We start from the raw sequence: 22,307 nt of genomic DNA, 5'->3' as shown, positions 1-22,307 counted from the left end.
TCTGTAGAATTTTGAACCTGACCTATCGTCTCTGAACCAACTGATTAGCAAACAATAACAATAAAAAGAAGAAAACAACAATATCTTTATTGAAGCTTAATTAAAAAATTACATAGAGGCTGTATATATAAAGAATTTGTAGTCTAGAAGAATAAATAATAACTGCAGTTCTAAATATATTCCTAGCTTTGCATGGAAAGCTACTAAGGCTCTCAAACTTAAAAAAAGCAAACTACTCCCTAAATTAAGAATACAATAAGTGCATGCACAACATGCTTTATTTACTAAAAACAAACTTATGCAAAAAGCAAAACTAAAAATAGTCCTAAGGATTCATGCATGCTGGAGTGCGTGCTTCATTTGCATGAATAAACAAAAAAAAAACTATTAACTAAAAATAGCTTATGCATGGTGATGAATGGATAGCTTCATGTCCAAACTGGAGTTGCATGGAGCTGCATGCTAGAGCAGCATCACTTATCAACATACTCCCCCTTGATGCTGAGAGGGCTGACAATCTTATCTCGTAGAGCTATAAACTGAGCTTTCGCAACCGCTTTGGTGAATATATCTGCTAGCTGATCCTGAGTGTTGATGTGCTTCAATTCAACATCCTTCTTTTGCACCAAATCTCGTATGAAGTGATATTTCAAATCAAAATGCTTAGTTCTGCTGTGATGAACCGGATTCTTAGCTAACTTGATGGCACTCACATTGTCACAATAAATTACTGTAGGCTGAATTTGTTTTTCTCCAATTTCTTCCAAAACTTTTCTGAGCCAAAGAGCTTGTGTACCTGCTGAGGTAATTGCAACATACTCCGCTTTTGTAGATGAGAGAGCAACAATACTTTATTTTTTTGAGCTCCAGGTAATCAAACCAGAACCAAAAGAAAAACAATTTCCAGATGTAGATTTACGGTCATCTATACTCCCTCCCCAATCTAAATCACTAAAGCCTACAAGATTGAACTTTTCAGAAGAGTAGTAATGAATACCAAAACTTAAATTCCCTTTCACATAGCTCAAAATCCTTTTGGCTGCCTTCATATGTATTTCAGATGGATTTGTCATATACCTTGAAACAAGTGAAACTGAATAAGCAATATCTGGCCTCATGTGGGTTAGAAACATCAAGCTCCCCACAATACTTCTGTAAGTTGTCTCATCAACTAAATCAACACCATCATCTCTACATAAAAAAACTCCATGAGCACTTGGAGTGGAGGTAGGGTTACAATCAGTCATATTAAATTTCTTTAGCATATCCTGTGCATACTTTGTTTGACAAATGAAAATCTTATCCTTACTTTGATAAACCTCCATTCCTAGAAAATATTTCATTAGACCAAGATCTTTCATCTCAAATTCTTTCATCATAGCAGCTTTGAATTCATCTTTCATCTTAAAACTACTACCCATATACAAAAGATCATCAACATACAAACTTATGATGAGAATATCAGTACCTTCTTGTTTGTAGTATAGGGTAGGATCACTCTTACTTCTCTGGAAGCCATTCTCCTGAAAGTATCCATCAATCCTGGCATACCACGCTCTTGGTGCTTGCTTGAGGCCATACAAAGCCTTCTTCAACTTGTAGACATAATTATCTTTTCCTTCCACTTCAAAACCTTGTGGCTGCTCCACATATACTTCCTCTTCTAAGTACCCATTCAAGAAGGCACTTTTCACGTCCATATGATGTATGCTCCACTTCTTTTCAGCTGCTAATGAAATCAGCATTCTTATGGTCTCTTGTCTTGCTACTGGTGCAAATGTCTCTTCATAATCAATTCCATACTTTTGTGTGAAGCCTTTAGCAACTAATCTCGCTTTGTGTCTTTAAACACTCCCATCACTGTTAAATTTGGTCTTGTAGACCCATTTGGTGCCAATCCTTTTTTTGTCATGTGGAAATTCTGTTAACTCCCAAGTATCATTTTTGTGAATGGAATCCATCTCTTCTTCCATGGCTTTCATCCAAACCTCATTAGTACATGCATCTTTAAAACATGATGGTTCAAAATCAGCCTTGGCTAATAAAGCAAAATTCACTGTTTCACCTACTGGGTTTTCTTCATGTACTTGATTTCCACTCTTCTGGTAGATATCACTCAATCTCCTTACTTTCCTTGTAGAACTTGGAGAAGAAGATGGACTTGAACTTGGTACTAAAGAACTTGATGAAGGGTTGCTTGGTGGAGTTAAACCATTGGATATAGAAACATTAGTTGGCTGCTCATGATCAATATCAGCAATTATATCATCATTCAAAATAGATTTTGGCTTCTCAACATGGCCTTTTTTATGACCATAAACTCCCCTTTCATCAAAAATCACATCTCTTGAGAAAATAAGCTTGTTAGTGAGGGGATTATACAATCTATAAGCCTTGCTTTTCTCACTATACCCAATAAAAATACATGACTCACTCTTTGCATCTAACTTCTGTCTATTCTGATCTGGTACATGCACATAAGCCAAACAACCAAAAACTTTGAAATGATTAACATTAGGCCTTTTACCATACCAAGCTTCATAAGGAGACATCTTTTCTAGTGTACTGGTGGGGCTACGGTTGAGGATGTACACCACTGTAGCAACTCCATCTCCCCAATAAGAATTGTTGAATCCCTTGGTTTGTAACATGCACCTTGCCATTTCAACCATAGTACGATTCTTCCTTTCAGCTATTCCATTCTGTTGAGGTGTGTATGCAGTAGTAAGTTGCCTCTTGATGCCATTAAAATCATAATAATTTTGGAAAGCCTTTGAGCAAAATTCTCCTCCATGATCAGTCCTTAAACATTTGATCTTGCACCCTTTCTCATTTTCCACAAGGGCTTTAAACTTCTTGAATGTATCCAAGGCTTCATCTTTGGCCTTCAAAAAATATACCCAACAATTTCATGAGTAATCATCAATAAAAGTGATGAAATATGATGACTTACCCAAACTCTTAGTCTGCATAGGACCACATATATCTGAATAAACAAGCTGAAGTGGGTGATGAGCCCTGCATGCATTGCCCTTTGGAAACTTTTCTCTTGCATGCTTTCCTTTAGCACAACCTTCACAAACCTCCTTGTGTTCCTCAACCTTGGGCAAACCAGAAACTAATGCATGTGAGGTTAGAAACTTCAAACTATGAAAATTTAAATGCCCACACCTGAGATGCCATAACCAACTTGAATCCTCATAAGCCATATTTGCCAAACTGTTGTTATGTTCACCAAACCTCAAGGGGAACATCCTATTTCTTGTCATAGGAACAACAGTGATCACCCTATTATCCTTATTCTTATCATAGATAGTACAAGTCTTATTCTCAAAGACTACTTTATAATTTTTCTCACATAGCTGCCCAACACTTAACAAATTGTGCTTCAATTGTGGAGTATAATAAATATCATGAATACTCTTTATACCTTCTTTTGTTTGGACCTCCATAGCTCCTTTGGCAGCAACCTCCAATGATTTATCATCACCAAGCTGGATCTTGGATTTGAAACTTCCATCCTTTGTTGAGAACAACTTCTCATTCCCTATCATATGGTTAGAGCATCCAGAATCTAGGTACCAAACATCTTTACTAGTATTTTCACCCTTGGCATAAGATAAAAATAAGTGATCAGGAGGATTGTCACTACTTTCTTGAGCATAGTTAGCACTTTTACCTTCTTTCAATCTGCATTCTCTTTCAAAGTGGCCATACCTATTACAATGGTAACAGTGAACATTTCTCTTATCAAATCTACCTCTACCTCTTCCTCTTGAGCCACCTCTTCCTCTGCCTCTTGAAGAATTTTGGCTTTGCCCTTTACCTTGGCCTTGATTGATTTTGGCACTATTGCTGCTTGCATCTTCATTTTTTGTGATTAGCAATTTAGAGGAAAATGCTTTCTCTACACCTTCAAAAGAATCTTTCAATCTTTCTTCATGAGACATCAAGGATCCAACCAGTTGATCAAACTGTAGTTTTGTCAAATCCTTGCTTTCTTCTATGATTATTGCTACGTGATTCCATCTGGGTGTCAAAGATCTCAACACCTTTTTTATCAAAACTTCATTGCTTACAATTTCTCCAAGTGTAGCCATTTTATTGACCACATCTTTGACTCTGACACAATAATCACTTATACTTTCAGCTTCTTGCATCTTCAAATTCTCGAACTCTCGCTTCAATGTCTGAAGCTTGACCACTTTAACTTGATCACTACCCTGGTAAGCTTCTTGTAGAGTCTTCCAGGCATCTTTGGCAGTTGTTGCTCCTGATATTCTTGGAAATAAGCTCTTATCAAGAGCTATCTGAATGTGAAACAAAGCTTGAGCATTCTTTTTCCTTGCTTCCTTTCTTGTTGTTCTTTCATTGGCTGTAAGGGCATTCCAATCAGTTGGCTCTTCATAACCTGATTCAATAATCTCCCACAAATCTTTTCCAATCAAAAAGGTCAGCATCTTAATGCACCAATAATCATAATCATTCCCATCAAATTCTGGAATAGGCATATGGTTAGAATTCGACATGATTAACTTTGGCGAAATTCCAACAATAAAACTTTAACCCAAAACAATTTTACCTGCTCTGATACCACTTGTAGAATTTTGAACCTGACCTATCCTCTCTGAACCAACTGATTAGCAAACAATAACAACAAAAAGAAGAAAACACCAATATCTTTATTGAAGCTTAATTAAAAAATTACATAGAGGCTGTATATATAAAGAATTTGTAGTCTAGAAGAATAAATAATAACTGCAGTTTTAAATATATTCCTAGCTTTGCATGGAAAGCTACTAAGGCTCTCAAACTAAAAAAAAAAAAACTACTCCCTAAATTAAGAATACAATAAGTGCATGCACAACATGCTTTATTTACTAAAAACAAACTCATGCAAAAAGCAAAACTAAAAATAGTCCTAAGGATTCATGCATGCTGGAGTGCATGCTTCATTTGCATGAATAAACAAAAAAAAACTATTAACTAAATATAGCTTATGCATGGTGATGAATGGATAGCTTCGTGTCCAAACTGAAGTTGCATGGAGCTGCATGCTAAAGCAGCATCACTTATCAGCATTTTCTTGATTCGGAAGAGATGGAACTTGGCCATTCGTTTCCTTCGACCATCGAGACCGCAATTCGCTCAGCTGCTATTCACATCGCTATCTTCTCAAAAGGATATGCAGAGTCCCCTTGGTGTTTGGCGGAGCTAGTTCTCATGTTACACAGCCCAGCTAAGATTATTCCTGTGTTTTATGAGGTGGAACCCTGGGCACTGCGCCATGTAGAAAAGCGAGTCTACGCTGATGCATTCATTCAATACCAAAATAAATCCAGGTACCTAGACAAGCTTAAGCAGTGGAAGGAAGCCCTCCAATCTATTTCATTCACCAGAGGTTACGAAATAAATAATTCCAAGTAAGTTGTCTTTGTTTGCATTCGCCTCTCTTTTATTCCATTGCATTTGTAAATAAAATATGTTGCATTTGGTAACTAAAATTTATTTCTTATCTCAATTCAATTTTTTTTTTGCTAAAGTATCGGTGACCATAAAAGCATACTATCAGCAGTCCAAAGGGAAGTACAGAGGATAAAGCCTTTGCATGTTGCAAAATATCCAGTAGCACTTGACAAGCTTGTACAAGATTTTGAAAGGAGATGCCTTCATAATCTTGTTCAAGATTTTGAAATCTACTGTGGAATGAATAAGGAAGAGGAAGGGAAGGTTAAGATTGTTGGCATCTTCGGAATGGGCGGAGTAGGTAAAACAACTCTTTCGCAAGAGTTGTTCAACAGTAAGCGTCAACAATATTCTCGAGCTTGTTTTCTATTTGATGTCCGGGAAGCCTCGGTTAGATGTAATTTACCTTCATTACAAATGAAACTCCTTAAAGATCTCTTCGGTGAAAAAGATTTGAGTTTTCATAGTACAAAGGAAGGATCAAGCCGTATTTGTAATTGTATAGAAAGAAGCACTTCTTGTAATTTCCTACTTGTTCTAGACGATATTGATCACCTAGAACAGTTAGATGCTCTATCAATTAAGCTTATGCTAGAAAAGCCCGGCAATAGTCTACTTATAATTACAACACGAAATGTAGGGGTCCTTATAGCCGAGGGAATTGATGTAGGCTATCATTTAAAAGGAATGGATAAAGATGATGCCAGACAACTTTTTAGTTGGCATGCTTTTTCTCAACCTCATCCTGCCAGTGGATATGAAGATCTTGTTGACGACTTCTTAGGCGTGTGTGGAGGCTTACCCCTTTCTCTTCAAGTTCTGGGAAGACATGTTCATGGTCGAGATGAAAATTATTGGAGGTCAGAGCTTCAAAAACTGGGTGGGACAATGCATGGAGATATAAGAAAAAGCCTTAAAATAAGCTTTGATGCTTTGGACTCTCAGGAAAAACAAATTTTCATGGACATGGCATGCTTTTTTGTTGACCAGTTAAAGTGTATAGCCATAAGAGTGTGGAAGGCATCGGGATGGAGTGCTCAAAATGGACTACAAGCACTAAAGGACAAGTGTCTCGTTGAAGAAATAGAAGATCCTGTACCTGTATTGAGAGTGCATGACCACCTGCGGGACTTGGGGAGAGAAATGGCAAATGAACTCAGCCAACCTCGTCGCTTGTGGCGTCCTCAGGATCTTAAAAAATTGCTAAGCGTGTTCCTCCATATTTCTCTGTGTGCACCAAAATGCACTATGTTCCGAACCATATTTCAGGTTAAAACGAATTCCTTCTTGTAAAAGACAGGTCCAAAAGACATAATTCTGAAATAGCAGTAAAAACGGGGCAAAAACAGGGCAGACTAGATTATAAAAATGAACAAGAAATTACTGAAATATTATATATATCCAACTTATATATATACAATTCAACTTACTCAATCAATCTAATTTACTCAACCAATCCAACTTACTCAATCAAGCTACGATTCGCAATGAGCAGCATCCTTTTTATAGTTGAGCTTCTAGCATCCAGAGATTTCTATTACTGGAATGTTTTTTTTTATGAACAGCTTCTAACAGTTTTACTATTCTAGAAAAAAAAAATTCTAGATCCTCTCGATCATCTTCTAGACAATCTTATACCCCTTAACACTTCTGTGAATGCAGGAATCGAAGGGATTTGAAAACATCATTGCTCAAACGAAAGGAAGGTGTTTCCATTCGTTTTTTGATAAGTCCCTGAATTCTGAAGTTAAATTCTTCCTAGGTGAATCGGATCATTGTGCAGTAATGTCATCAAGTTTGTTATGGCTTCAGCTTTGCTACCCGTATCTAAGGCAACCACAACACGAGAGTTCGAGCGTACAGCCAGGAATTCCTTCATGGATTCCACTTCAAAATCTGCAGTTTGAGAATCAGCAATGGATATTTCAAAAGACTGTGGCAGGATGATGCAGAGGTATGTTACTATTTACCATAAAAAGTTGAAGTCACCATTAAACGTATCCATTATGTCATGGTAGATATTCATCATTTTAAATATTATAGGTTGTAAGCATGATTATTATATTCTTTCATTTCCCTGTTATTATAATTGATCTGATAAATAGGCTAAAAGGAACAGTATTCTTTTCACAGTCTTCAATGGTAGATTCTCGATTACATCTGCCACTGAAAGTTTTAAAGAAATTTGTTTTGAGTTTCAGGCCCCCTCCGAATTGAAAAACCTAGAGATTTATGGAACTTTTTTAGAAGAGTATCCAAATTTCTTAGGAGTATTAACTCATGTGGAAAAGAAAGTCCAACAGGAAGTCGAAAAGGAAGTCGTAAAGGAAGTGAACGAGGGTCACGACTTGTCAAAATTGAAGTCACTGATTGTGAAGACATGTACAAGATTTTCAAGATCCGTCCTTACGACTTCTGCCAGAGAGTCTCCATCTTTTAAGGTTCCATTGAACGATGGCACAGAGTCTACCACGGTTAAGGTCCCATTGAGTATGGTTGAAGATCTAGTAATTAAAGAGCAAGAAAACATAAGAAGAATTGGAGTTGACGGAAGTTATTGTCCTAGCCTTCAATCCTTGGAACTCTCTTCTGTGAGAAATCTTATTGAAATGCAATTAACAAGAGTTGAAACGTTGAATTGTCTTAATGTTAGCGAGTGTGAGCATCTGAAAATCTTGTCAGTGACATCTGATCTTACGGAGCTTAAAGATTTGACCATTAGTGAATGCCCTATGCTTGAGGAGACAAATCTGGGCCATCTGAGCTGCCTGCAAAAGATAATAATCGAAAATTGCAATATTAATGTGTCAGGAATATTCAATTTTAAGATGCTAGTAGAATTGAATATTACGAGATGTCCAAGGCTTCATGAGTTATGTCTTGCACATCTGAGTTGCCTAGAAAAAATTATAGTTAACAAATGTGATCATTTGAGAAGTGTGACAGGACTATGTAGTCTTCTAAAGCTTATAGAAGTTAACATTTCTCGGTGTGGAATGCTACAACTTGATTTATGTCTAGAAGGGTTGAACAGTCTAGAGAGGATAAAAGCTGATAGATCTGTCAAGGTCAAATGTTTTGAGCTGATCAGTTGTAAGAATTTTGAAACAGTGTCAGGAATATCATTCGAAATGATTCGAGTGGTGAACATGTAGAATTTTGAACCTGACCTATCCTCTCTGAACCAACTGATTAGCAAACAATAACAGCAAAAAGAAGAAAACACCAATATCTTTATTGAAGCTTAATTAAAAATTACATAGATGTTGTATATATAAAGAATTTGCAGTCTAGAAGAATTAATAATAACTCTAGTTCTAAATATATTCCTAGCATTGCATGGAAAGCTACTAAGGCTTTTAAACTAAAAAACGAAAACTACTCCCTAAATTAAGAATACAATAAGTGCATGCACAACATGCTTTATTTACTAAAAACAAATTCATGCAAAAAACAAAAGTAAAAAAAGTCCTAAGGATTAATGCATGTTGGAGTACATGCTTTATTTGCATGAATAAACAAAAAAACTATTAACTAAATTAATCTAGCTGCATGCCAGAGCAGCATCAGTTATCAACACACTCCCCCTTGATGCTGAGAGGGCTCACAATCTTATCTCGTAGTGCTATAAACTAAGCTTTCGCAACCGCTTTGGTGAATATATCTGCTAGCTGATCATGGGTGTTGATGTGCATCAATTCGACATCCTTCTTCTGCACCAAATCTTGTATGAAGTGATATTTCAAATCAAAATTCTTTGTTCTGCTGTGATGAACCGGATTCTTAGCTAACTTGATGGCACTCACATTGTCACAATAAATTACTGTAGGCTAAATTTGTTATTCTCCAATTTCTTCCAAAACTTTTCTGAGCCAAAGAGCTTGTGTACCTGCTGAGGTATTTGCAACATACTCTGCTTCTGTAGATGAGAGGGCAACAATACTTTGCTTTTCTGAGCTCTAGGTAATCAAACCAGAACCAAAAGGAAAACAATTTCCAGATGTAGATTTACGGTCATCCGTACTACCTCCCCAGTCTGAATCACTAAAGCCTACAAGATTGAATATTTCAGAAGAGTAGTAATGAATACAAAAACTTAAATTCCCTTTCACATACCTCAAAATCCTCTTGGTTGCCTTCATATGTATTTCAGATGGATTTGTCATATACCTTGAAACAAGTGAAACTAAATAGGCAATATCAGGCCTTGTGTGGATTAGAAACATCAAGCTCCCCACAATACTTCTGTAAGCTATCTCATCAACTAAATCAGCACCATCATCTCTACATAACAAATCTCCATGAGCACTTGGAGTGGAGGCAGGGTTACAATCAATCATATTAAATTTCTTCAGCATATCCTGTGCATACTTTGTTTGACAAATGAAAAGCTCATCCTTACTTTGAAAAACCTCCATTCCTAGAAAATATTTCATTAGACCAAGATCTTTCATCTCAAATTCTTTCATCATAGTAGCTTTGAATTCATCTTTCATCTTAGAACTACTACCCATATACAAAAGATCATCAACATACAAACTTATGATGAGAATATCAGTACCTTTTTGTTTGTAGTAAAGGGTAGGATCACTCTTACTTCTCTGGAAGCCATTCTCCCGAAAGTATCCATCAATCCTGGCATACCACGCTCTTGGTGCTTGATTGAGGCCATACAAAGCCTTCTTCAACTTGTAGACATAATTATCTTTTCCTTCCACTTCAAAACCTTGTGGCTGCTCCACATATACTTTCTCTTCGAAGTACCCATTCAAGAAGGCACTTTTCATGTCCATATGATGTATGCTCCACTTCTTCTGAGCTGCTAATGAAATCAACATTCTTATGGTCTCTTGTCTTGCTACTAGTGCAAATGTCTCTTCATAGTCAATTCCATACTTCTGTGTGAAGCCTTTAGCAACTAATCTTGCCTTGTGTCTTTCAACACTCCCATCACTATTAAATTTGGTCTTGTAGACCCATTTGGTGCCAATCCTTTTTTTGTCATGTGGAAGTTCTGTTAACTCCCAAGTATCATTCTTGTGAATGGAATCCAACTCTTCTTCCATGGCTTTCACCCAAATTTCATTAGTACATGCATCTTCAAAACATGATGGTTCAAAATCAACCTTGGCTAATAAAGCAAAATTCACTGTCTCACCTATTGGGTTTTCTTCATGTACTTGATTTCCACTCTTCTGGTAGATATCACTCAATCTCCTTACCTTCCTTGTAGAACTTGGAGAAGAAGCTGGACTTGAACTTGGTACTAAAGAACTTGATGAAGGATTGCTTGGTGGAGTTAAACCACTAGATACAGAAACATTAGTTGGCTGCTAATGATCAATATCAGGAATTATATCATCATTCAAAATAGATTTTGGCTTCTCAACATGGCCTTTTTGATGACCATAAACTCCCCCTTCATCAAAAATCACATCTCTTGAGACAATAAGCTTGTTAGTGAGGTGATTATACAATCTATAAGCCTTGCTTTTCTCACTATATCCAATAAAAATACATGACTCACTCTTTGCATCTAATTTCTATCTATTCTAATCAGGTACATGCACATAAGCCAAACAATCAAAAAATTTGAAATGATTAACATTAGGCCTTTTACCATCCCAAGCTTCATAAGGAGACATCTTTTCTAGTGCACTGGTGGGGCTACGGCTGAGGATGTACACTGCTGTAGCAACTCCATCTCCCCAATAAGAATTGCTCAATCCCTTGGTCTGTAACATGCACCTTGCCATTTCAACCGTAGTATGATTCTTCCTTTCAGCTAATCCATTCTGTTGAGGTGGGTATTCAGTAGTAAGTTACCTCTTTATGCCATTAAAATCACAATAACTTTGGAAGGCCTTTGAGCAAAACTCTCCTCCATGATCAGTCCTTAAACATTTGATCTTGCACCCTTTCTCATTTTCCACAAGGGCTTTAAACTTCTTGAATGTATCCAAGGCTTCATCTTTGGCCTTCAAAAAATATACCCAACAATTTCGTGAGTAATCATCAATAAAAGTGATGAAATATGATGACTTACCCAAACTCCTAGTCTGCATAGGACCACATATATCTAAATGAACAAGCTAAAGTGGGTGATGAGCCCTCCATGCATTGCCCTTTGGAAACTTTTCCCTTGCATGCTTTCCTTTAGCACAACCTTCACAAACCTCCTTGTGTTCCTCAACCTTGGGTAAACCAGAAACTAATGCATGCGAGGTCAGAAACTTCAAACTATGAAAATTTAAATGCCCATACCTGAGATGCCATAACCAACTTGAATCTTCGTAAGCCATATTTGCCAAATTGTTGTTATGTTCACCAAACCTCAAGGGGAACATCCTATTTCTTGTCATAGGAACAACAGTGATCACCCTATTATCCTTATTCTTATCATGGATAGTACAAGTCTTATTCTCAAAGACTACTTTATAATATTTCTCACAGTGATAACCATTTCTTACTATTCTAAATTTAATTATTATAAAATTAATCGCTTAAAATAAGTATCAATTATCTATAAATCTATTTAAAAATAAATAAAATTATTTCTTACTATAATTAATATATATATATGGAGGTCCACAAAGTAGTTTTTGCCACGACTAAGACGTATCCATTCCGCCAAATTGACCCGGGGCACGATCCTAGCCTCATCCCTTAAGATGTCGAAGCCATGCACTCAGCAAGACTTGATCCCTGGTGGGCTCATTTAGAGCCTTTCAATTTCACCAGTAGACCAAAGGCCCATTGACAAATATATATTTTTTAAATTTATTAATAATATTATTTTTTATATTAAAATTGAAAAAGTAAATTATTTAACTATTGATGAATTATTGTTTAAAAATATCAAAATTAACATTCAAATCTTAACAATAAAAAATAAAAGATAATACTATGAGGAAAAAAGACATCGCAGTTTTGTTAAATATGTCAAAAGTTTCTCTTAATCATGTTTTAAATAGGCGGCACCAATAAATTTGTAAACGGATGGGAAGGGCATCTATAATTTTAAAAACTGCCAGGAATATATCTTTACCCAAAACAAAACCGTGACTGAAAACAAAACAAAACGGGCAGTAGAAAAATCTGACGTGATAAAAATGAGATGCATGATACTAAGCTTGAAATCGCCAAAATTTTAATGCAAATAGATTAATCCTGAAATTTTTATCAACATGTGTGAGACAATTCCGATGGGCTATGCCTAGGTTATAATAGCCTATCGGCTAAACAAGGGCTTAAAATCAAAATGCGTGGGATCTTTCCCAAAGATGCTAGAGAAAACACAACAATTAGCAGATATGAAGGTATTTTATATTTAAATTGAATTAATATATAAATTATATCATAGAGTTAGAAATGGGAAAAAATAATTTTAAGTGGGTAATGTAAATCAATTAAGTAAATGTAAATAATTATGTATAAATTAAAGTAATATTAAATTGTAAATGTTGAAATGGAGTATATCGAATAAGATAATTTTATATATGAAGTATAATTGTTTTATGAATAATAATGATTGAAGAGTGAGATTGCTTAGTGTTAAGACCAAACATGACTGATTGATCAAATGATAAAGTCAATATGCTTCAAAATATACAATTTTGAAATTCAACAGTCTATAAGTTTTTCTTTAGGAGCTATTAGAAAAGTATATACTTTGGTAGAAATATATTATATTACACTCTCAAGTTTTTCCCATCAATCTTGGTAGTATTTAAAATTAAATTGGCAAACAATAGGCTTCTAGCATGCATGTGAATCTCAAAATGCTTGCTAGGTGATTCAAATGCACCATGATGGGCATGATTAGATGCTTTTTTTCATTTTAATGTAGATGTAAACAATTTTGTGTATGGTATTTAACAATTCTCTCTTAATTGAAGCATTAAAAAATTCTAAAATTAGGCCCTTGTGAATTAGTCAACTTAAGGCTAAATTTTAAGATGGGCCAACTAATCAAATGTTTGATTTTAATTTTATAAATAAGATGATCAATATCATGGTTGTCGAGATGAAATATACTTAGCAAACATGACCTAGATCTAATAGCCATTATCAGTCCTTTCTTGATTTCTTTCAAAAACAATAATTCTAGGTTGAGAGAAACATGCTCTCTCTTAAGAAAATTGTACACCTAACCTTAAAAATAAGTCATATAGTATAGTTTAATTTCTATTTATTTATTTATATTGGTGAAATATTAATAATAAAAATTATAGTTTATAGTTTATAAATTTTAATGAATTTATGAATTCAATGTCAAATACATAATTTAATATGTATAAGAGTTTGAAATAATGTTTTATATTATGTAAGGTTTAGCTATGAAGATATCCAACTAAATTTTAAAAGCTTTAATGAAAGTATAAGATTTTGCTGCAAAATTATCTTGAGCATAGTAGAGTTGATCACTCATACTTTATATATATATATATATATATATATTTCATAGGTAATAGGCCATGGCCGATATATTTTATTAATTTTGAAAAACTTTACATTCTCGGTTCAGTGTGAGCACCGGTAGGAAAGAACTGGGTAAAGAAAACCTTTTGTCTTGGCCAAGGAATATACCAAGTAAAGAAAATCTCTGGTCTTGCCCAAGGAATATAGTGAGTAAAGAAAACCTCTAGTCTTGCCCAAGGAATATACATTCCTAGTTACAAAACTGAACAAACATCTCATAAGAAAATTACATTTATTGGCTTACTACCACTTGATTACAATACAACTTTCAACAAGGTTCCCTCTCCACCCTTCCAAAAGTCTACCCTTATTACAGAGATTGTTGGTCTTCATACATCAAAAATAGCTCCTCTAGCAGGTATTTAATATATTTATTGTTTTAGTAATTGTTATGCCAGAGACGAGACCATTTCCTTAGACTGAACTTCACATATAATGCTTTGCCAATGAGAACACCTTCCCTGCAAATCTGATAACCACTAAAAGCTCAAAGACTTGTCAACTTGTTAGTACACTAGAAACCTGCTCAAAAATTTCATAATCCTTGAATTCCACCAATAAATCATGAAATCCTAACTTGAAAGTAGAATATCCTTGAAGAAGAGCAATAGCATATCAGGTCTTGAAAGGGACAAATTATCACAATAATTTTAGGAAGTCTAAACATAGACTATGCATCTGTCTCAGAGGGTGCTCAAAATAGAAGCTTAAGCCTAAGCCATAATTGCTCATAGCACAAAACCAACTCATAATGCCATTAATTTAAATATAAGTAAAAACTAAATGTGAATATTGCGATTAAGCTGCAAGAATCCATTATCCCCAGAAAGTAAATTATCAGCATTAAATTATCAATTAACCAAACATTTTGATAATCTCTAATCACGAAAGAGCTCCCAAGATGCATGAAGACTATTGCAATTAGAACTCTCTAACCACCCTAAGCAGAGATTTATCAACCAATTACTAGGAAGGCCAAATATCATTATTCATTTGGATTCTTTTCTAAGTAAAGACAAACAATTCAGTGATATAATCTTATTGCCGTTAGAGCTCATCATCCACTCAAGACAGAGATTTATGTACCAAAAAATGAGGAGTCCAAGATGAATAAATGCATTCAGTTCAGAATAAAGATAGTCAATTCTGTATCTCATTCTACCTTATGTAAATAGTCATTTGATATTAATAGTCTATATGTCTATATATATATGACAAGATATATGTAACTGTGTGTATTTTTGTATATGTGTGTGAGTGTGTGTGTGTGTGTGTGTGTGTGTGTGTGTACATACATACATACATACATACATACATACATACATATACATACAAGCATATATATACATACATACATACATACATATATACACACACATATATGTATGTATGTATGTATGTATGTATGTATGTATACATATATATACATATATGCACATATATGCACATATATATACATATGTGTATATGTATATGTATATGTATATGTATATATGTATGTATGTATGTATGTATGTATGTATTTATATGTATGTATATATTTATATATATAAATGCATATGTATGTATGTATGTATGTATGTATGTATGTATGTATGTATGTATGTATATGTGTGTGTGTGTGTATGTGTGTGTATGTGTATGTGTATGTGTATGTGTGTGTGTGTGTGTGTGTGTGTGTGTGTGTGTGTGTGTATGTGTATACATATATATACATGAGCTTAAAAATCACAAATACCAAAAAACCCCATTACAAAAGACCTTCTAATGTAACATTTTGATAAACTGAAAATATAAGGAAATGAACAGTCATCCCTGTATACCAAGAAAAAATATAACCCATAATCAAAGGTTTCTAACAGGGAAAGTGTTCAAAGGAGTAGACTGTAGAAACATATACAATAACTCATTCTCTCAAATAGAATATAGAAATATTTCCAAGTCTAGTAAATATAAAAGTCTTTAATTAAAACTGTTATTTAAGCTAAAGCATAAGACCTACAAAAGAGTCCTGTAATGGTGGGAAAATGGTGAATGATAAATCAAGAAGGAAAACTACCCTTTCCCTAAAAGAGAGATGAGAGTTTCTCTATCGATTACCATTCAAGCACTTTTCACCATTACATTAGGAAGGGGGAGAAGAGAATTCACTAGATTCAATCTCTCCACACAAAGATGGTAGATTGAATTCTGAATGTATTGGGAATGCTAAGTTGATCCCCTCTTCCCTGTTTGATTTGGAAAGGAAATTGATTGAATTATGTAGTGCAAAAGCGATAAATAACTGATTGTAACTTGAGATCGGAATATGGGATGAAGCTGTGCACCTAGATCTGGCAGTAAAATATCGAGACAAAGTCGCCCAGTGAATTTGAGGAAAAGTTGCCTAGATTGTGACAGGAATGTACCCGGTCCTCCAAAAAATCCGTGAAACAAAAAGGGTTTTTTCACCTTTGCAAATGAATCCCGAATCTGAAAGTATAGCTGCATACCTGCAACCTACACACAGAAAAGAGAGGAAAATGGGTTGTGATTGGGGGTTTGCCTTTAAGTCAAACCCCAATTTTGGATTTAACCAAGTAATGAAAGAAAGTACTTGCAAGTAGATGTAAATGAAAGATTGAATTGTAAATCACCTCAAGGGAGGTTGTAGTAGCAATGTTGATAGAAATGCTTGTGTGGAATTGTATGTTGAAATCAATCTCCTCTTCAATGGTTGAATCCTTGACTTTAATGCAACACCTAACTTTGAAGGGAGACTTGAGAATGCTCAATGTTGGAAAAGAATGCTTGAATGCTCTTGAATGCTTGATCGCTTGTACATACTCCATTCTTATATAACTTCCACCTATTGAACTTATGAAAATCAGAGAGCGAATGGCCCCCTTAAATACATTTTGGTGAATTTGAATTTTGTCACGAGCCGACATCGGGGGAGATTTCCCGCTCACTGTACAACCTTCTATGCAACCCAAGGAAGGGTCCTGCCCCAAAATAGGGCAGGGACAAGGGCACGACACCCCTATCCTAGGAGGACAAGTGCACCATGCCCCTATCCAAAGGGGGACAGTGGCGCCATGCCCCTATCCTACCCCTTTCTCCAGAGCAAAGTGCAGATAGAGTGGTGCGGAGGTTAAGGGAGAAGTTGATTCTGATGGTTGAGCAATCTCTGGTCTCTGATCAGGATAGAGGATTCGAGTTTGCATGCATGAGGACCCTAATGTAGTCAAAAATTGCTAGGGTTGTAATTTTATGATACTACAAGTCCATATCCATAATTTCAAACTACGACCCAGTTTAACATACCAAAAAGAAAATAAAAAAACTGGGGAGGCTCCACTATCATTGCCTTACTCGCATCTCCTACTATGTGTTAAAACATCGATTACTATCTATATGTGGTTAATCCACCATAGCCTATAGTAATTTTTAAATGATATCAAAAAAGGGGGTTCATCTATTCCACCTAGGGAGAACAGATCAACTGGGTTCATTTTCGTAGAGGTCTCGGGCTCCTCGCATGGCTTCTTTCTTGACTGCAACCAAGGAAGGTTCTGCATCATCCTTGAGATCCCTCGTCTTTCTTTTGAAAGGGTCCTTAGACTTCTCTTTTATGCCTTGCAAGTGGAGCGCTTTGATGATAATGGGTGGTAAAATCTATAAGTTACCGATCTCCATTTCAGAAAATTCTAAAAGGGGTTCAAAACCTTCTACTTTAATGTATTCTACCCACCAATTGATGTCCTTGTTTGGCTTCAGATGAAGCCATTTTTGGGGGAAGTCAATTTTGCATTCCATAATCGACTTTCTTTCTGTGAATTGCTTCCTACCTTTAATCACTAGGATACGGTGGTGAACAATTACTTCCTTTCAACTCTCAATAGCCGTACTACCTTCCATCTTATAATCTTTTGGGAAGGAAATTCTTAGATATTCATCGATAATTTGCACCTCAATTTCTAGCCCTATTAGCAGGTCCTCCCTGAAAATACTTTATATATAGTTTTGCAAAAAGGGTTTTGAAATTATTTTTCAATTCATTTTTGATAATTATGGGAACATCCATGTCATATTAGAAATTATGTTATTGAGATAAGTATGAGTATTTCTTTGTTGGTCATTGTTGATACTTTGTGCCACCCTTCTTTTTCAAATATTGATAACCAATCTAAGAGATATTTGTGGGTATTTCTATGTCATTTTTTCCTTTTTTTTTTCTTCCCTTTTCTTTTCTCTTAATCAACTACCTAAGTGCAAAATATCTCAAAATTAGCTAAGTGTCCTAGTCTTCTATGCTTTCCACCTTACATTATGCCTAAATGGGAACTCATAGTTTAAATTTGGGTTTTCAATCCACAACTATCATCATGGACCTCTTTGTTTGTTATGTTTGATTCATTTCATTCTATACATCATAACAAAGTACTTTTATAGCCTCTAATTAAAGAGGGATCAATTAAGGATAGTGAAACAATAGGTCCCTTAAACAAATATTAGTTATTTTTTCAATGTAAGGTTAGATGAAAGGATTTGATGAGTGAGATAGGTATGGATGTTGTAGTATAGTGGATTATTGGAGCCAATAATACCACCTATTACTTTAGGTTTAGGGATATCATATGTGGGGATGAATAACTACTCTAGCAAACATTGTACTTATGTTTATCCATTGAGTTTCCAATGAGAGAGCTAATGGGGACCATATCTTTTGCACCCTTACTATTAACTCAAGATTCTTGTTCAGTCAAGAGATTGCAACATTAATCTTATTCTTGACTGAACAAGAATATTATTTTTACCTATACTATAAACCTTGTTTTTCAATCTTTCTATTTTCTTGAGGTGAAAACTACTCTCCATGGCATCCAAATTGTTGAATATAAAGGAATATCTAAGGTGCTCACCAAGGGTGACTCCGACAATGTCATCAATATGTTACTTGGTAATGTAAACCTTAGTTGGCCTCTCCAAAATTTTACTATAGAACAACATCTTTACATGATGGACCTCTAAACCCACGGGACAAAAGACATGTCCTAAGAAGGTAACAAATTAATGAACTTTCTTGTTAATATGGGTTCTCAAGTTCAATCTATCATTAGCGACATTTTAAATATGTATCCTTGAAATATATTAGTTGAAAGGCATGAACATCATATTCAACATCATGTAAGAACTTGAGTTAAAAAAAATTATTAAAAAAAGGAAGCATTCTGAACATCATCATCATTAGTAGCAAAATTCAGCATTACATGAATCATAAATGCTTAATATATACATATACATAGATGTTATAAATAATATACTAGATGTAAATAACATATATCATACAATATGTTAAAAGTATGAACTATGTTATCATCAGATTTATTAAATCATTAATATTAACAATTTCATCACAGACTAAATTTAACAACACCATCTAACATATTTAAGAACTATAATATAATTAAAATTAACCAAAAAAATTAAACAAAAACAAAAGTTTGATGCTTATTGATGTGAAAGATGCGTCCGACAGATTTCCCATCACGCATCAAATTTAACAGTCACTTATGCCCTTAATTGTGTTTTCCACCACGCATTTGTTGAGTGCTACTGATTAGTATTGTCAATCCAATGTTAACTAGCAGTTGCACACTATTGTGTGCACAACGGGAAGTTGATAGGTAAAATGGTTCGGTGAACTGGTTTGGTTAAGGAAGCAGAAATATGTGCAATATTTTTTTAAGTATGGAAAATTAAATTGAGTTGTTAAAATTTAATAAGCATTTGGCAGCGTGAATTTTCCAAATTTATTTTACCTTTGTTTTACCAAAATAGCCAAAAAAAAAAAATGCATCGTAGCAGAAACCAAAACTTTGTATAGAAAATATTAATATTTGAGTGACAAATTTGTACAAGGGTGAGGAGAAAGCAGCAAGTTATGCTCATTCATTGAATTCAATTGTTAAACATAGTGGATTTCAGCAAAGGAGAACATTGAATTAAATGTAGCAATGATTGAAGAGAGTAACACAAGTAAGAAAACGTGAATGTTACAATGTCAATAAGTGTAAGCAGTCATTGTGGGAGTCTAGATCTTAACGACTCTTAAAAACATGATACGGTAACGGCTTGGTCATCTTGAACATGTTCATATTTGAGAACATAGGGCTTTGAGATGTAAAATAGCGGGTTTTAAAGAATCAAATAATTTGAAAGCTATTGAAAGCTGCAAGATGCGTAATGGCTGATGACGGATTGACCCGCATTGCATGGAAATCAAGTAAATACATTTGTTAGCAATAGAAAGTGTTATATAAAATGAAATATGCAAGGTTTAAACCTAAATTAGAACAACTTACTTCTTGATGAGCAACAGCATGAAGCCAATGCGATCAACTTGTTTTAAATTACAATGCTTGCTGAGTTTTAAAGCCTGCAAATTTTGGAATACGGTAAATTTTGAAGTTGTGTATCAAAGTGTTAGGCACATTTAAAAGTGAATTTTGTGTTTCAATGAATGAAGAGTTAAATATATTATTTACCTCATGTTCAGTAGTATGGAGTGAGAAAATGACCTGGTAAAGTAGAATAAATATACATTAAAATTGCACTATAGAAATAGTTTTAAAGCTTGTAACTTGGGAATTTTTCAAGTGTTACTTTTATTGAATAGTACAATGCTACAATTTATAAAATAATTTAATAAATACAAAAAAAATTTGGCATGTGAAAATCAGAGTAACAAGTAATATCTAACAAGAAAGAGGAATTGGCAATATATATTTTGCAGATCATGGCGAGGAAGGTCATGCCTATCAAGCAGATCAACCTTCATAGATTTGTAAGAGGCAATTTGTAACTATTGCAACGTGAATGAAGTGCAATCCTGCAGAGAGGAGTATGTAAGATGGGAAGGTGCCAAAAACATGGAGCTGTAAGAAATGCTAAATGTAGAGAACAGTTGGTAGGAAAAGAGAAAAAGGTAGGTAAAAAAGTGCAAAAGACAGGAAAAGATGAACCTTAGAAAGTTTGCAGATTGTATTGAATGTAGGAAAGGATTATCATGGAGGGCGTATCAAGAAAAAAATTTAAGGATAATTGTTCGTGCAGTGTGAAGCAAAATTAAACAAATGATAGCATTTAAAATGGAAGAAAGGTATTGGAAAGCAATGAATTATTCAAGTGAAATTGAATAATAGCAAGAAATGAAAATCGAGCAATGCAAAATACTTAATTGAAATTTGTAACTAACCTAATTAGTGTCATAAATCTGGAATGCAGTGAAGTTTCAAAATACCCTAAAAAAATTTTTTTGTTGTCTGCAATTTTTGCAAGGGCAACAGAGTCATAGATTTGAGATATTTAAATCTGTTTGTAATGGGGAGATAAAACATTAAAATAAAGAATGGGAAAAGTGATCAATAGCTATAATGGTCAAATTTAAATTATTTTAAGAAAGCAAAAGGAATATGACCTGAAATATGGGGAACAAAATGAACAGATATTGGTGAAATAGGAAAGCTGATTTAGTTTGGTTGGTCAAAGGTTTTGCTTGCATTGAAGGAAGCAACGTCAGAACGATTAATTTGGTAAAGTTGGAAAGCAGATATAAAGTATAAATTGGGAAATGACCTGAAACTGTTTGTTTGTAATCGGCACGGAGTGCAATCATGGGTATGTTGTTGTCTGTTAATATGTATCTCTACAACAAAAAGAAGAAATATGGTTAGTTTCTTAAATTCAACATATATACAATTCATGTGCTAAAAGAACTGAAGTGGTGTGGCAAAGGGAAGTAATTGTCATACCTGGGTGAGTTGTTTATGTTGCAGCAATGACTTTTGAATGGAACAGACACTTTTGTAACTAAAGTCACCAGAGGATAATACACAAGTGCTGTAACAATGAGAATAATAAAAGCTGTTAGAAATGTTTGAGTAGTGTAAAGTTTAAAACTGATTAGAAATATATTCATTTTAGTGTTAAAAGAGTTAGAAATTTAATTCTATCTCTATCTTTCTCTTCACGGCCCCATCGAATGCATCCCATACTAACTTGTGCTTTGCAAAGTAGCATTTTGCTATCAAGTCACCTTCATATCTTGATATGCTGTGGCAGGAAAAGAATCTTTTACTACTCAAAAAGTACCAATGTACACTATGAAACATAAATTCTAATAAAATAACATATGAGAATCTTTTAATAATTCCTTCATATCTTGATATGCATTAGCAGGAAAAGAATCTTTTATAATTCAAAAAGTAGCAATGTACACTATGAAACATAAATTCTAATGAAATAACGTACAAGAAGGTTTTAATAATTAACAAGTTACAATAATGCATTTGCATTGCAAACAGAAAATTGGGCTA

The 22,307-nt window shown here is 34.5% G+C and overlaps 1 protein-coding gene across 1 annotated transcript; it reads left to right on the top strand.

Moving 5' to 3' along the window:
* The first annotated feature begins 5,100 nt into the window (after positions 1-5,100).
* Positions 5,101-8,621, top strand: LOC131027891 (disease resistance protein Roq1-like). Its single transcript, XM_057957993.2, has 4 exons — positions 5,101-5,423; positions 5,544-6,755; positions 7,369-7,420; positions 7,572-8,621. Exons 1-4 carry the CDS (start codon positions 5,101-5,103, stop codon positions 8,619-8,621), a joined length of 2,637 nt encoding a protein of 878 aa, XP_057813976.2.
* The last annotated feature ends 13,686 nt before the right edge of the window (positions 8,622-22,307 follow it).

Source organism: Cryptomeria japonica, chromosome 7, assembly GCF_030272615.1.
Source record: "Cryptomeria japonica chromosome 7, Sugi_1.0, whole genome shotgun sequence".
Classification (NCBI taxonomy): domain Eukaryota; kingdom Viridiplantae; phylum Streptophyta; class Pinopsida; order Cupressales; family Cupressaceae; genus Cryptomeria; species Cryptomeria japonica.
This window is presented reverse-complemented; position numbering and strand designations above follow the sequence as displayed.

What these genes read in the sequence shown, in the direction of transcription:
- LOC131027891 (XM_057957993.2), top strand. Translation starts at nt 5,101, where the DNA reads ATGGAACTTGGCCATTCGTTTCCTTCGACCATCGAGACCGCAATTCGC. An exon ending in GTTAAAACGAATTCCTTCTT is followed by an intron (nt 6,756 to 7,368) that starts GTAAAAGACAGG and finishes CAAAATCTGCAG; the next exon opens with TTTGAGAATCAGCAATGGAT. An exon ending in TGTGGCAGGATGATGCAGAG is followed by an intron (nt 7,421 to 7,571) that starts GTATGTTACTAT and finishes TCTGATAAATAG; the next exon opens with GCTAAAAGGAACAGTATTCT.